At 44.5% G+C, this 14494-nt stretch overlaps 1 protein-coding gene across 1 annotated transcript in view; it reads right to left on the bottom strand.

Moving 5' to 3' along the window:
• RAB33A (RAB33A, member RAS oncogene family) overlaps window positions 1-13948 on the bottom strand; it is a 43041-nt gene extending 29093 nt beyond the window's left edge. Inside the window, exon 1 of the mRNA XM_069613098.1 lies at window positions 13021-13948. Within this exon, the coding sequence (XP_069469199.1) occupies window positions 13021-13260 (240 nt within the window). The 5' untranslated portion in view covers window positions 13261-13948. The remainder of the gene's footprint in view (window positions 1-13020) is intronic.
• Window positions 13949-14494: the final 546 nt, after the last annotated feature.

Below are 14494 nucleotides of genomic sequence, written 5' to 3'. Positions count from 1 at the left end.
GTTGATATGGGCCAGGAATGTGTACCCAGAGACAAGTTTCACCCAGATTATAAACCTTTACTGGAACCCAGGTGTAATACACTGAGATGTTTTCTTTGACATGATTGAAGAAACAATCTATGCTTGTCAAATTAAGAGGAATTTCAATTCAATCCTAATATGTGGAGACCTTAATTTAAAATGCATAAATCAACCTGGTCAATCTCACAAATCAACCTGGTCAATCTGGTACAGTTAAGTACAACTCAGAAAGGTGCAGGGTAAAGCATGGGTGGAACTCATGGATGCCTGAGGAATACATATGGAGAATGGCATTGTTTCGGGAGATATGCCAGTGAATTTTACCTGGACAGATGGGACTCAAGAAGTATTATTGATTATTTGTTTGTCTTTGGTGATATCTTGCAGAACGTGTCCTCCCTGTCACCAATACTACTCTTAGTGACCATAACTCTCTACAGTTAAGGTGTAATGTAGATAAATTGGGAAGTTTGTGCCCCCTCCATCCATCGTCATTGGAGGTGAATACCGGGAAAAACAGGGTTACCTGGAATGGTGCCAGTATGCAGAATTTCCATTTTATTCTAAACTAGCTATCCTGAATCATGCATATGCACATATGCCCTGCCCCCAGCAGCGAAGTAGGCTGATTACAAACAAGCAGAAACACCTTGTCAAACCCAAATATTTTGAATTCTACAAGACCTAAAAAAGAGGGAAGAGAGGCAGCATTATAAAAAACAACCAAAAAAAAATAAATAAAACACAGTTCCAGCAGGGATGCAAACAAGAACCCAAAATTTCAAATAACAAAATGAATAAATAATAAACACAGGACCCCACAAATAGACTTAGTCATGAACCTCTCCATGAACTTAGTCATGAATGAGGACCTAAAGACACCTTTAAACAAAGATTTTCTTCAGTCCAACAAACCAATTTCACCATTTTCAAACTAACCATGACATCTACAAATTCTGTAGGAGACTCACACTTAAAAAAATATTCGAAATGGCACCAAAAAAAAAAACAAACACCAAAAAATGTAACACCTAGCCCCTCAAACCCAACTATGGAAATGTCTGAAGCAACAGTAAATGTACTGAATATTGAAGGGGTAGAAGAGGATTATACTCTGGAAACCTTCATGAGAAAACAGAATATATCTCTCACCCTAGCAGAAGAATCAACTTTAAACCTCATTCCACCTTTGTACCAATTTTACCACCAGACAATACAGTGGACCTCTTCAACAGAGTAGTAACTGAGGATTTAAGAAAAATCTATCTAAAAAAATTCACCACAATCTGACATTGAGAGAGAGAGAAGTTCTAAAAACCTTGGAAGAGAATCGTGACTATATTGTCAAAGCTGCAGACAAGGGCGGCAAAACAGTCATTATGAACAAGACGGACCTACATTAGATAAGCACAACACAATTTGAATGACAAAATTTGCTACAATAAAGATTGACAACAAATCCTATCCCAGATTTGATGAAACAATAGAGATCAATGAGCAAAAACTGGTGCGACCTGGGTCTTCTGAATGAAGAGTATCAATTAATGAACACCGAATTTTCGAATGGTGACAGTATATTTCATACCCAAAATTCATAAACAATTCACACGTTACCCTGCAGACCCATCATCAATGGAATTGGCTCACTGACAGAAATAAATATCAGCATACATTGATGTCCATTTACAAACTCTAGCACCTAGCCTGGCATCTTCAATTAGACACTACCCATGTGATACAACAACTGGATTCTATCACCTGGCTTGACAGATACAGATTAGTAACATTGGATGCAACATCATTCAACACCCAAAAAGCTTAGAGACCACAAACAATTTCCTCAAATCAAGATCCATCTCAGAACGGGCAAAACAGAATGTTATTATCCATACTGGAATTCACACTCACGAACAACATCTTTTGCTTCAATTAACAACTTTACCAGCTATTACAAGGAACTGCAATGGGAGCAAAATATGCACCTCACTCGGGCAATCCTTTCATGGGAACTAGGAAATTGGGCATGCATGGATGCATCCAGCCTTCAATATCATCATCATCATCTTCTGGGGCGCTTTATTGATGACATTTTACTAATTTGGGATGGAGATAGGCCAACCCTCCTACAATATGTCAACTACCTGAACACCAACACCTTCAGCATGAAACTCACCATGAACCAAAGCATAGTGAAAATCTCTGTTCTAAATATAGAACTTTATATCTAACAAGACAATACAGACGACACTATCAGAAACCCATGGCAGGGAACAGCACGCTACATACTAACAGCAATCATCCAAAACATTTTTCACAACATCCCATACAGTGACATTCCAAGAATCAAAAGAAACTGTAGTGATCCAGCAGAATTTGAACTACATAAATCAGAAAAACTATTGAAATTCAAAGAAAGAAGATACCATGACAAAATCCCATGTAAAGCAGACAATAGAGCAAAATCCAATGAGAGAACAGAACGTCTGAGAAATCTGGTCTCCAGACCCAATGCTATTTTAAAAACATTTTTTTCTAAAAATCAGATGATAACTACCTACATTTAAAATACCTATACCATCAGGACGATCCTGAAGAGACATATGGCTGTCCAATTGGAATATAATACAATTAGTGAGCATTTGGATCCACAACCATGCATCACCTGTTGGAAGGCAAGAACAATTAAAAACCAAATGGGTCCAAGCTACATGAAACCAGACAAAATAAACTAATAACTCTGACAGACATGTGGCATCTACCTGCCATTATAGGCAACTACAAATGTGGCATTTGTAAAGTTTGTCCGCATATGATGAATGGAAAAGTATAGATTTACCAAATGGAACACAAAAAAGATCCATCAGTTTATTAACTGCATTACAAAATTATTCAACTATGGCATTTAATGTTACTGTAGTAAATGGTACATTGGCAGTACCATACGCAACTTTAAAATGAGGCTAATGGAGCATTTCAGAGCCATACAAAATAAAGACACAAGATAGCCATTAGCAGCCCATTTCATCACAGAACATCCAGAGGAAAAACTACAGGTACTACAATGTGTGGGGCTGAAGCAACTGGACATGCCCCCGAGATGTGGCTACAAGGGAAAGCTATTACGACAGAAAGAAGTCAAGTCGATTAACATCATGGACGCTTCCTCCACTAGTTTAAACCAAGACAATGTATTCTATAACATAACATTGTACAAGTCACATTATCGTTACTTTCATTAGCCCTGTTCTACTACCTATTAAACAAAACACTTGCCTTTGATATTTTTTGTACTTTTATCATGTTTTCAGTGAAATTTCAATAACCATCGCAATCTGCTGATGTGCCTATATGTCCCAGACAAGGTAGATCCACCCATTACTATGTTCTAATTCAAAAACAAACATTATTATTGCTTAATATACACTCTTTCTGATATGATACAGCATTTGTACAGCGCCTATACACAAGTGTTCCAAGGCGCGACGAGGAAAGGAAGGGGAAACAGTTGGAGGACAGAGAAAAACAATCTTACTAGGCCAAGTGAAATTGAGATTGTGCAAGTGCAGGGGAGGGCGGAGGGGAGAAGTGCCAGAGTAAAGGGGAGGGGGCAGGGCTGTAAATGGGATCAACAAGAGGTGCAGCCTGCAAGTGGCAGGTGCAAGGTTAAGTGCAGACAGCAGGTGTCCAAAGGTGCAGGTAGGGGGACTATAGGGTTACAGATACAGACCCAAGTGCAAGGGTTGCCCAGGGGCAGTGCGGTGTGCATCTGTGTGGGCAGGGACCTAGGCCCAAAATCAGAGGGTAGCCAGGTGACCAGTGCAGTATCAGACAGGAAATCAGCACGGGAGAGGAAGAGAGAAGGCAGAAGCAAAGATGAAGGTCTTGGGATGCATACAGAACCAGAGATGGTTCTCCTCAAGTTCCCAGAGGCAGGGAGGCTGTTCTAGAGGGAGGCCCCAGCCGAAGACCGAGATCTACCACCAACTCATTGCTTGGAGAAGCAACTGGCCCTGAGGGAGTTGGAGGTGGAGAAATGAAGAGGTTGAGTAGGAAGGTATTTACGAAGAGAGAGTGGAGGTATTGAGGACCCAGGCCCCAGAAGGCTTTGTGGACAATGCAGAGGGTCTTGAACTTAATCTGTGAAGCCACTGGGAGCCAATGCAGAGATTTCAGTGCTGGGGAGATGCGATCCCTGGGCTTGAGGCCAAGGACAAGTCTTGCAGTCCTGTTCTGGATGAGTTGCAGAGGGCGGAGAGTAGAAGCAGGCAGATTTAGAAAAAGGCTGTTGCAGTAGTCTGGCCTAGAGAGAACCAGAGCTCTAGAGACAGTGAGCTTCTGGGTCTGAGGGAAGAAGGGGAAAGGAAGAATACCTCTGAGGAGGTGCAGTTGGTAGTTTGACTACTTAGAGACGTCAGAGATGTGAGGCGAAAAGGAGAGTGTGGAGTCGAAGAGGACTATGAGGTCCTTAGCCTCACAGGTGGGAGCAAGAAGAGGGACAAGGGAGGACGGCAGAGAGTTACAGGAAAGGAGGGTGCAGGTTTGCTGGAGAGGAGAATCTCCGTCTTACTGGCATTAAGGCAGAGATCTTTGGCGGCACACCACTCCTGGATGGCAGGCAGACAGATATGAGATAAGGAGAAAAGGTGGCAGAGTGGAGCCTGAAAACAAGCGGAGTGTCCTCCGCATAGCACTGAAAATTAGAGCAGAGAGCGGCATTGCGGTGGCCGAGTGGTGCCAGGTATTGGTTGAAGCGCCATGGAGAGAGGTTAGACCCCTGGGGAACACCACAGATAGAGAGTGAGATAGAGGAAAGGAAGGACCCAAGTTGGACCTGGGAGGGTCCATCAGGGAGGAAAGAGGTCAGCCAGGCCAGGGCCTGCTCCGTGATATCCAAGGTTATCACAGAGACAATTGAAAAGGATGGCATGGTTGACTGTGCCAAAGGCAGAAGCGAGATTGAGTAAAAGGAGGACAGAGGGGAGATTAGAATCAAGGTTAGAGAGCAGGTCTTCACAGATGTTCAGGAGAGCAGTTTCCATACTTCTGACTGCTCTGAAGCCAGACTGATGGTCATGGAGACAACAAACAGATTTTGTGTGAACATTGGGAGATGGCCAACTTTTCCAGGAGCTTGTCCAGGAAAGGAGTAATGGAGATCAGATGATAGTTAGCTGGGCGGGGGGTTATCAGCTGAGGTTTTCTTGAGAAGAGGGTGCACAAGAGTGCTTCGGGGGGCAAGGGAAGGCTCTAGTGGTGAAGGAGTGGTTTCAGAAGACAGCCAGGGCGGGAGCGAGAGTGTCAACATGGTCCTTCATGGTTTTGGAAGAACAGGGAAGAACCTGTTTTGACAAGGCTTTCATAGATCAGACTTGTCTAGAAACCTTGTATGGGGAAATCAGAGGAAAGGAAGAGAAAGAGGGAAGAGAGGTGGCCACAGGGGGGGCGGAGGTAGAGGAGAGAGTAGGCGGCAGAGGAGGAGGAGGAGTGGATGAGAGGGTGGACAGGATGTCCTTAGCTTTAGAGATGAAATGAGAAGCCAGGGCCGTTTGGAAGGCCTGGGAGGGGACAGGAAAGGTAGAGACTGCAGCATGATTGGCCAGCTCCTTGCAGATTTTAAAAAGAGTTTGGCTGAGTTGTTAGATGACGCAGAGATGTGGGCTTGGATGTGGGCTCTCTTTTTAGTGTGGACAGAGAGCAAGTATTGCCTTTGGAGCAGGCGGCAAGCCAGTTTGACAGAAGATGCGCAACTGTAACTCATTATTGTATCCTTCAATATACACTAGAAAATACACATTTTGTTTTGTAAATTCTGCAGAGTGTAAACTATGGGCATTTTCTTGTAAGTACTGGAATCACCTCAACGTGAAGGACCGTGACGTGATGAATCGCGGCGACATCGCGTACGTGCATGCATGCGCAATGACATCACACACATCTTAATACGGCAGCCGTTTTAGAACGCCAAATCCTACAGGATCAGCGTTCTGAGACCACAAAGACTGAAATAACATTTTCATTCGGGCAGCATCTTTCTGGCGAGTTACTTTTTCTGCTATTCTGTTTTTTTGTCCTCAACACCAGTGATTAATCACCTCACAACCCTGAACCTGTATCCCTGAACCTATACTTTCTCAATATCAACAAGACCCGTAAATGTAGTTCCCTCTTTAGATTTATATTCATTTATTTATTCTCCAGGGCCATCCATCCTACACATAGGATTTGCCCCCCTGACAATAACCCATATAAAAGGGTTATCCATGCTGCATGGAGGTTTGCCTCCTTTATTTTTAAACCAATGCTGCAGAATTAAGGGCGAGTTAGCAATAATCTTGTATTCATAGCGCAATTTACATCTTTGCAGTAGTTCATTTTTTTACTTTCACTTACCTCACTCCATTTTCACTTTCCTCTAGATACACCAAAAGTCTTGAAATGTATATTTAAGTCAACCTAATGAAACCAATTGAAGCACAAAATCCACTTTGTTTTCCTCCTGATGAGCCCCTTGTTTTCAGTGGTGAAACACGTGTAGAGGAACAAATAAAATCGCCAAATAACTGATTTCTGTTTTATCATTTTAAGAAATCTGCCACACACCCAACCAGTAAAATTCTAGCTGGCGCAGCAACTGCCTCAATCTTTTGTTTAATTTGCAATGGTTATTGGGCAGACAATACTCAAAGCAGAATGTTTGCGACAGCAACACCCAAACAAAAATAGATCTGTTCGCCACAGGTTTGAAATATGCCTGCGCCTGCTTAAACTACCATGATTAGGATCATGAGGTCCAGCTAAGAAAAGGGAGCCGAGGAGAGTCTTGCATATAAACAAGAGCCTTAATGGCCAAGAGCAAATGATTCTCAAACTTATATATGGGCAATGGTTGGGGAGCACAGATATGGGGTGCTGTTGAAAGATGCTGCTAAGATGCTGCACCTAGTTAAATCAAGGGATGTGAGCTCCTTTTGGCGAGTGATTAATAACACCATCACCTCACCCTCCCATGCCCAGATCAATCATATTGGAGAACAAAGTTGGATCAATCACTTTACAAAAGTTTATAAAGAGGATCAAAGTGAGGACGACCAGCAATCAAATCCACTATCAGGACCCTGCCATTTAGTCTTTTCTGAGGAAGACATTGCGATCATAATTAATCATAGTAAGAACATACACGCACCAGGGCCTGATGGCTTGGCCAATTAAGTTTTGAAGCTGGATGCAAACTCATAGGCCTGTGTTTTGGGAATCATCTTTAGGGGAATTACATCACTGGACTGTATGCCAAAATCTTGGTCATAGTCCATCGTGGTCCCTATTCATAAAGCTTTGCATCGCTTCACTGACTGCTGGGCCCCGGTGCTGGAATACCATAGCCGATTCCCAGCGGTAAGTTTCCAGCCACAGTTGATAAAGGAAGAAACCGGAGTACACAAGGGACAATATATAACATATACTAGAATCATGAAACGAGTCGGAGAAACATGGCCCGAGGTAGTATTAGCAGAACAACCCGATACCGTCATTCAAACAATGTACGACATCTCGTAGGGTGGGCATAAGATTTCCTGAATTTACGAGCTATTGATGTCCAGGGTGGGTAAGGAGTTGCCCCAATTGAGGCAGGATTGGGAGGAGGAGGCAGGAGAACCTATGCAATATAGGCAATGGGAAAGAGCCCAGATATATCATAAGAAGGTGTCCAGGTATGTGAGGCTGTAGCAAATCCAGTTATAAGTCACCCACAGGGCATACATGACCCCCAGTAGAATCGCTAGGTTCGGAAGCACAGTAGCACAGAAATGCCCCAAGTGCGGGGAGGTGGGCGCCGGGATGATCCACATGTTCTGGGCGTGTCCTGGGCGTGTCCGCAGGTGGGAAGATTCTGGGAGGAAGTCAAACAACGCCTGGCCGAAAAGGGGATTAAGTTGGAGGTGGAATCAGTATGGGCATGCACGCTGGGGGGGATGGGCGGGGGGAGGTTTACCAGACCACGCAATTTAAAGCATGTCAGTAAACTGAAACACCTGGCCTACATCCTGGCGAAACGAAGAATTGCCATGAGCTGGAAAACAGCCCGTAGACCCAGACTAGAGGTGTGGTGGAACGATCTTTTGAAATGGGCAGACGCTGAGACGGCAGCATGGTATGAAGCAGTCTGTAGGGGAGGAGGAAGTGTGACCCCCGATAGCGTGGAGACAAATGGTGGCGACGCTGTCGGGATTCTCCCATATCGAATCCAGTGAATACAATACGTCTGAGAACTACAAGGGGGTTTCACCCTAGAGAAATGTATCCCGAGGCATGGAAATAGGAGCTCGAGTTAAAGGGGAGGGAGGGGGGAAGGCTGCAATGTGTAACATGGAAATTTATGCTAAAAAGCTATTAATCAAAAATGCCTAATGTGTTGGGTAAATTGGATGTGATGTTAAAAAATAATAAAAATTGTTTTTAAAAAGGAAAAACCTTCCAGAGACAGTTGTTGACAAAGTTTCTGAGACCTTAGGGCCCCCATGCCGCCTATGGATGTCAACTACTCACGAACATGGGGGTGATCACAATGGGGATTGATGGGGGGGGGGCGTTAAATGTATTTTCTCTATGTCAAATGAAAGGCGAGTTGGTCTTGTGTTCATAACTAACCGTATATGCTGTAACCAAAACAAATAAAGTTGTTAAGAAAAATAAAAAAAAAAGTTTAAAAAAAGGGACAAAGATTGATCCCAAATAACTATAGACCTATTGCTCTTTCAGACATTCCTGCTAAGATGTATGCCTCCTTAGTCCCGAGAGATCTGACTGACTGGACCAAGAGTGTGGGTAGATTAGACCCGCTGCAGGCAGGCTTTCAAAGGGGGACCAGCGCTAAAGCCAATGCCTTTTTTTGTGCGACTATTGAAGAAGGAAGCCATGGCAAGGTCAAGAACTGTTTGTACAGCTTCTTTTCCATGGCATTTGACAGCATGGACAGGCACATTTTACGGAGCAAGTTGAAACTGTGGGGTTGTCTGGAAAACCTGTTTAAGAGAATTGTGGCTCTCCACTCAAATACTTCCATTAGGGTATGGTTTAACGGCCAGGGCAGGTTATCGAATGCAATTGAGGCAACTTGCGGCCTCAAGCAAAGCTGCGTTCTCGTCCATCTCAGACATCAGTGACATTTTTGGAACATCCGCAGCTTCTCCCCGTGCCCGACTCATTCTTGATTGGATTATCTTTTGTACGCTGATGATCTAGCCCAGACAGAAATACAAGAATTTTCACTGGTGTGCGAGTGGGGCAATTCTGGAGTGAGTACCTAATTTTATATACACTTGATAATTTGCTGGTTTGAGCTCCATAATAATATTGAGTTTCAGAGCCACCATCAATCCAAAATGACAATGTTGGCTGCTTACCGCAGGTTTGGCATTTCACTTTGACCCCAGTGCTCCATTTCTACAAATTAAAGGTTTTACCAACAATAACGTGCGGGGGGAGGGGACTGGGGACTTCCCATTCTTCTGGATTGTGATGCCGTGCAGGGGCTATTTTGGGAGAAGGTGTTGCAATTACGTAACGGCGTGCCAGCTGCTGTAATCTGCTATGAATTGGGCCTATCCTCCATTAAACTCTACATTCTCTGAAAAAACCTCTCTATTAAGGAGCATAGTGTGTGTGGAGGAGGGCTCAATCTGGCGGGAATTAAAGCTCTTGCTGGAAAATAAATCTTGGGCCTCCTTAAATGAACGGGAGAAACTATGTGATACCATCTGCGAGGAGTGTTGTATATCTAGAAAGTTGGTCTTGCAGCATCCAGCTAAAGTGAAAGGGTTGGATTCACACCATTGAAAAAGTGAGAACCTAACGCTTATATGAAGACCTGTTAATTGATGTAAAGGCACTCGGTGTGTATCCAGAATATCTGAGTAAATCCCTGAGCAGTTCTTGGCATGCCCAGGTTATGAAGATGAGGCTAAACCTGCTTCCTACCAATGAAATAATGGGTGCCAGAATTAAGACGCCCAGAGAACAAAGAATATGCAGGTTTTGCTCCATGCCTGACCAGGTGGAAACTTACGCCATATTCTTTTACACTATCAGACTTTGGAGGCTAAACGTATGCACTACGTTGGTCAATTATTGCAACACTATGTCTATGTGCCTGCTGAAGGGGTGTGGCAACTTATCATGATTTCTTATGGTTGGAACCATTGGATGGCTGCCGCAATACATTTCCTAAAAGAAGTTTTTAAGTTGTGATGATAAATTGCTGTGTTTAGGAATTTTGATGGATTTACACTATTTTCTTTTTTTTTTATTTGAATGCATTGTAATGTTTTAATGATTTTCTTTTTTCTAAAGGTTCTAAGACGATGTAAAACGTAATTGATTGTTCGTTTCACATGAATTTATTTCTTTTAACCAAATAAAAAATATATTTTAAAAAAGTCAAATATTACATATGCAGTAACACCTTCTGGCCTAAATTTGGCAAGAGTCCAGTTCCAACTCCTGGTATGAAAAATCTAGGCATGATATTGGATTAAGATCTGGCCTTGACACAGCAGGCATGGTCAGTCTCACAATTCTTTTTTTCAGCTCAGAAAATTGAAAGGAACTACTTTCCAGATTTACTTTAACTCACAAAATCTCTATCATGAATTGTGGTAGGTCAGAATCAAGACTCGGGAAACCAGACATTGTTTCAAGTTTTATTTTGTGATAGCTTTCCCTAAATCTACAAGCACAAGCCCCATTCTATTACAAAAGGAAGTCAAAAGGGTGCTTGTCAGGATGTCTAAAAATGAAAGTCCTCAGTCTAGAATCCTACTCTAACCTAACCACTTTCCATATCTTCAAAAAGAAAAAAGACAAAGAAAACCTTTGCGGAACTACACATCTGGAAGGGCTGGTGGCTGGCTTTTGACCTCAGCCCAGTTTCTTTTTAGTAAAGGTCTTTGCCAAAAGTTCAAGACAGACAATTCTTGGTGTGCTGGGGGGATATCTAGGTGTTCCAGCTGTGAAGAAACCTACGGATCCCTCATTGAACGCCTGCTTAAAGTCTCCTCCCAGGTGGCCAGGAAAGGCAGATGCTTCCTGATCCTGACCTTCAGGGTGATGTACTGCAGGAGACAAGGCCCAGGGTGGTGAGAAGATCCCTTTCAAAGGACACAACGTGTCTCATCCAATGGGAACACCGTTCAAGATTGCCAAAGCAGGTAATGGCATATTGCCATTACGATGTATTTGAACCACACATAAAATCTGTGGCTCTGGACACACATACCATGAAAACTGTGCAAACCTTAACAACAGAAAGATTGGTCAAGACATTGGAGGATAAAAACTCTCCTTAATCCTAAAGGTATAATGTAAAAGGATCTAGCAATAATGTCATAAGTCAATTCCTGTTGCGGCACCGCGCTTACCTCGCTTGGAGGGCCCCCTGGCGCAATCGCCATCTCCGGGGACCACTGCGGTTTGGTTTTCCTCGCTGGCCCCTTCACAAGGGGGCTGCCATCTTGCCTGTCACGCGCATGGGAACCAGAACTAGCAAATTTTTTCTGGTGTTATTGTTTTACACTGCAACCATAACGTCCTTGTAACTGGGCCTTAGTTGATTACCTTACTTGCCATTTGGCTTGTTGCACTGTGCTCCTCTCCTCACCAATCTGAAAAGCCTGATCCAATTGTACACCCACTGCCGAACCAAGGCAAGCAACCACGGTTTCTCTGATGATGCATTTTGGATAGATTACTGAATACATATGGCATCAGAAAAAGCGGTTGAAAGAACATGACCTGTTCAAATGTGCAAAAAGGAGTCTGCCAGGCGAGACCCTGGGCACTATTAGGTGCCTGAACCGAAATCACAGTTCAGTTTGGTAAGCCCCTCGTCCTTATATTTTCCGAATAATCAGCCCTGAAAAATATACCGCATTTGTACTTCACAAGCCTGACCTCGCTTTTACCGCCTTGTCATGAACACCTGGAATCAGCCCAAGAACAAGATGTCCAAGCTCCTGAAGTTCGAAATATCCGGATTTTCTCAGTCGCTACTTTCTGGCAAAGTAGTTACTACGTTGTGAGCCCATGAATGAATACCCCCTCGCCAAATCGCACCAACCCAATGCCTCTCTTGTCAGGCCAAAAAAGAAAATAAATAAATAGTCCTTTTGTGCTATCAAATGCTCATTTCCAATGCCCTCTGTGACACCGGCCCTTTTCCGGACATTATAATACACGGTATAAATGTGCCAATGCGTTTAGGGATTTAATCTAAGCTAAACTCACTAAAAAATATTGGATTGTTCACTGCCAAAAGATATGTCAAGCTGTACCGTGACAGGTGTGATTAGTTCATACATTCCTAACTGTTCTCTAGCTTTTCTAATAAGAAATGCAAAACCACAAGATTCGAAGGGAAAAAAAACGAACCTCCCAGAGGGCATTGGTATTACACGGTGAAATATTGTATACAAACGGTTACTTCCTGGTGGTGGTGGTGGGTGCGTGTTTGACACACAGAGAATGGGGTGGTCGTATCCTAGCCAGGGAATCTGCAGCAGCTGCTAAGCAGACGCACTCTCTATTATTTACAGAGCTTCAAAACAGGTCATGGGGCAGTGCAGGTGAACATGCTGCACAACAAGGGCTATACTGCAGGCAGATTGGCTGGAATGAAGTGCTGGCCTACTATTCATTCCTATGTACGTTGTACGAAAATACACACACTTGGCACTTATGGGGTTAGTACAAATAAAGAAAAATTGTAAAGAAATGTGTTCAGGATTTCAGCAGCATCATAGATCAATTTTCTGTGCAAATCAACAAATGACGCGTTTTTCATAGCAAATTGGACCCGGGCCTCGTACTGCTCAATAGGTAGCTGAGATTCTGCCAATGTGTCGATGGTAAAGAGAAGGCCAAGATTATCAGGGGGGGGGCGAGTCCGTACTTGTCATGTCAGCAATTACCGCACATGCTATTCACTAGGGCTTCAAGGCACCTTACCTTAATTTTCTCGCCTTCTATCTCCACTGCCTTTTCCCGGAAATCCACGCCGATCGTGGCCTCGGTTTTGTCAGGGAATGTTCCGCCGCAGAACCTGAAGGTCAGGCAGGTCTTGCCTACGTTGGAGTCGCCAATGACGATGATTTTAAAGATGCGCAGCTGCACGCACGGGTCCAGGGAGGCCTGCATGTCGGCGGAGGGATTTCGCAGGCTCCCATTCAGCGCCGCTGGGTCTGACATGCCTAGAATGTGACCTTCAGTCCCGGCTCCTCACCGCCCTCTTGTCAGTCGCGCATCGGGCGGGCGGGTCGCCCAGAGATTCTGGGGCGTTTTGGGGTGCCGGTCAGAAAAGCATCCCCATTAAACAAAGCAGTGCCTGCGCGATCAGCCGCTGCAGCAGAGCCGCCGTGTTTGTGAGCAGCGGGGAGGCAGCCCAGCCTCTCCCAGGCGCTCCACCGCTGCTGGACAATGGGGAGCAGGTGGGCTGGAGAGCTACAGGAAAGCCGGGAGATTGCGGACCCACCCACGGCTCACTACAGAACCCTGGGGAAGAAAAGAAGACATTAGCATCTTACAGATGCACCGCGGGGGGGCGGGGGTGAGGAGGAGCTATATTGTTTGCCAACACAAACCCGTGTGTTGTTATCGCCTGCCGCGTACAACGAACCCGGTCAGTGGCACTGTGCTCCAAGGGCTCGGTGTGATGGATTCCAAAATAAAATGCGATGCAGCAATCCCCACCCCTAAACTGGCTACAACACACCCCGTGCTACCACGTTCCCGTTTACGAACCTTTTCACGTCAAATCACATCATGCAACACCATTAACCCTTTGCTCCCCGACCGTGCAGCCAGCAAGAAGACTATATTAACCCTGGTGGTAGCATGTCTGCAGAGATTAGTAAAGCGGCGTAACTCTTTCGGTGATGCGTGTCACTGTAACAGGAAATCACTGGAGAAATTGACGATTTGAGCCGACGCCCACCCCTGTCAGCACCCTATGAAACAGAGACGTGACCAGGCATATTGACTCTTCACCACCTCTCACCAGAGATAACCTACAGATAACAGCCGAATCACTAACCACCTCGTTGCAAGTACCCCGTCCTTCTCAGACAGCATCAGAGGAGCCGAAATGTACGGATATAAAGACAGCAAGCGTATCCACCTGGCCAGCAGCATCTCCTGCCAACACCTGCTGGAATCAAGCAGTCACGTATGACGCAGATCTTTACAACAACGCACTACTGCCAGAACCTTGGGGTTACTGTACACAGTTTGGAGGATTCCCAGAACACCGTATATCGCACTGTCACAACCCTGGAAGCCCCCCGCCCCCTCCCCAATAAGAGCCCACATTAGCCATTCCATTCCAGACAGGTGAAGTCCAGCCCTGGTTTTAACTTTGCATTCCTCGACGTCTAGTCCCGGATTTTTAATGGCACGAATGCAAAGTTAAAACCAGGCCTTGACT

This window comes from Ambystoma mexicanum, chromosome 5p, assembly GCF_040938575.1.
Source record: "Ambystoma mexicanum isolate Mex_15411 chromosome 5p, UKY_AmexF1_1, whole genome shotgun sequence".
Classification (NCBI taxonomy): domain Eukaryota; kingdom Metazoa; phylum Chordata; class Amphibia; order Caudata; family Ambystomatidae; genus Ambystoma; species Ambystoma mexicanum.
This window is presented reverse-complemented; position numbering and strand designations above follow the sequence as displayed.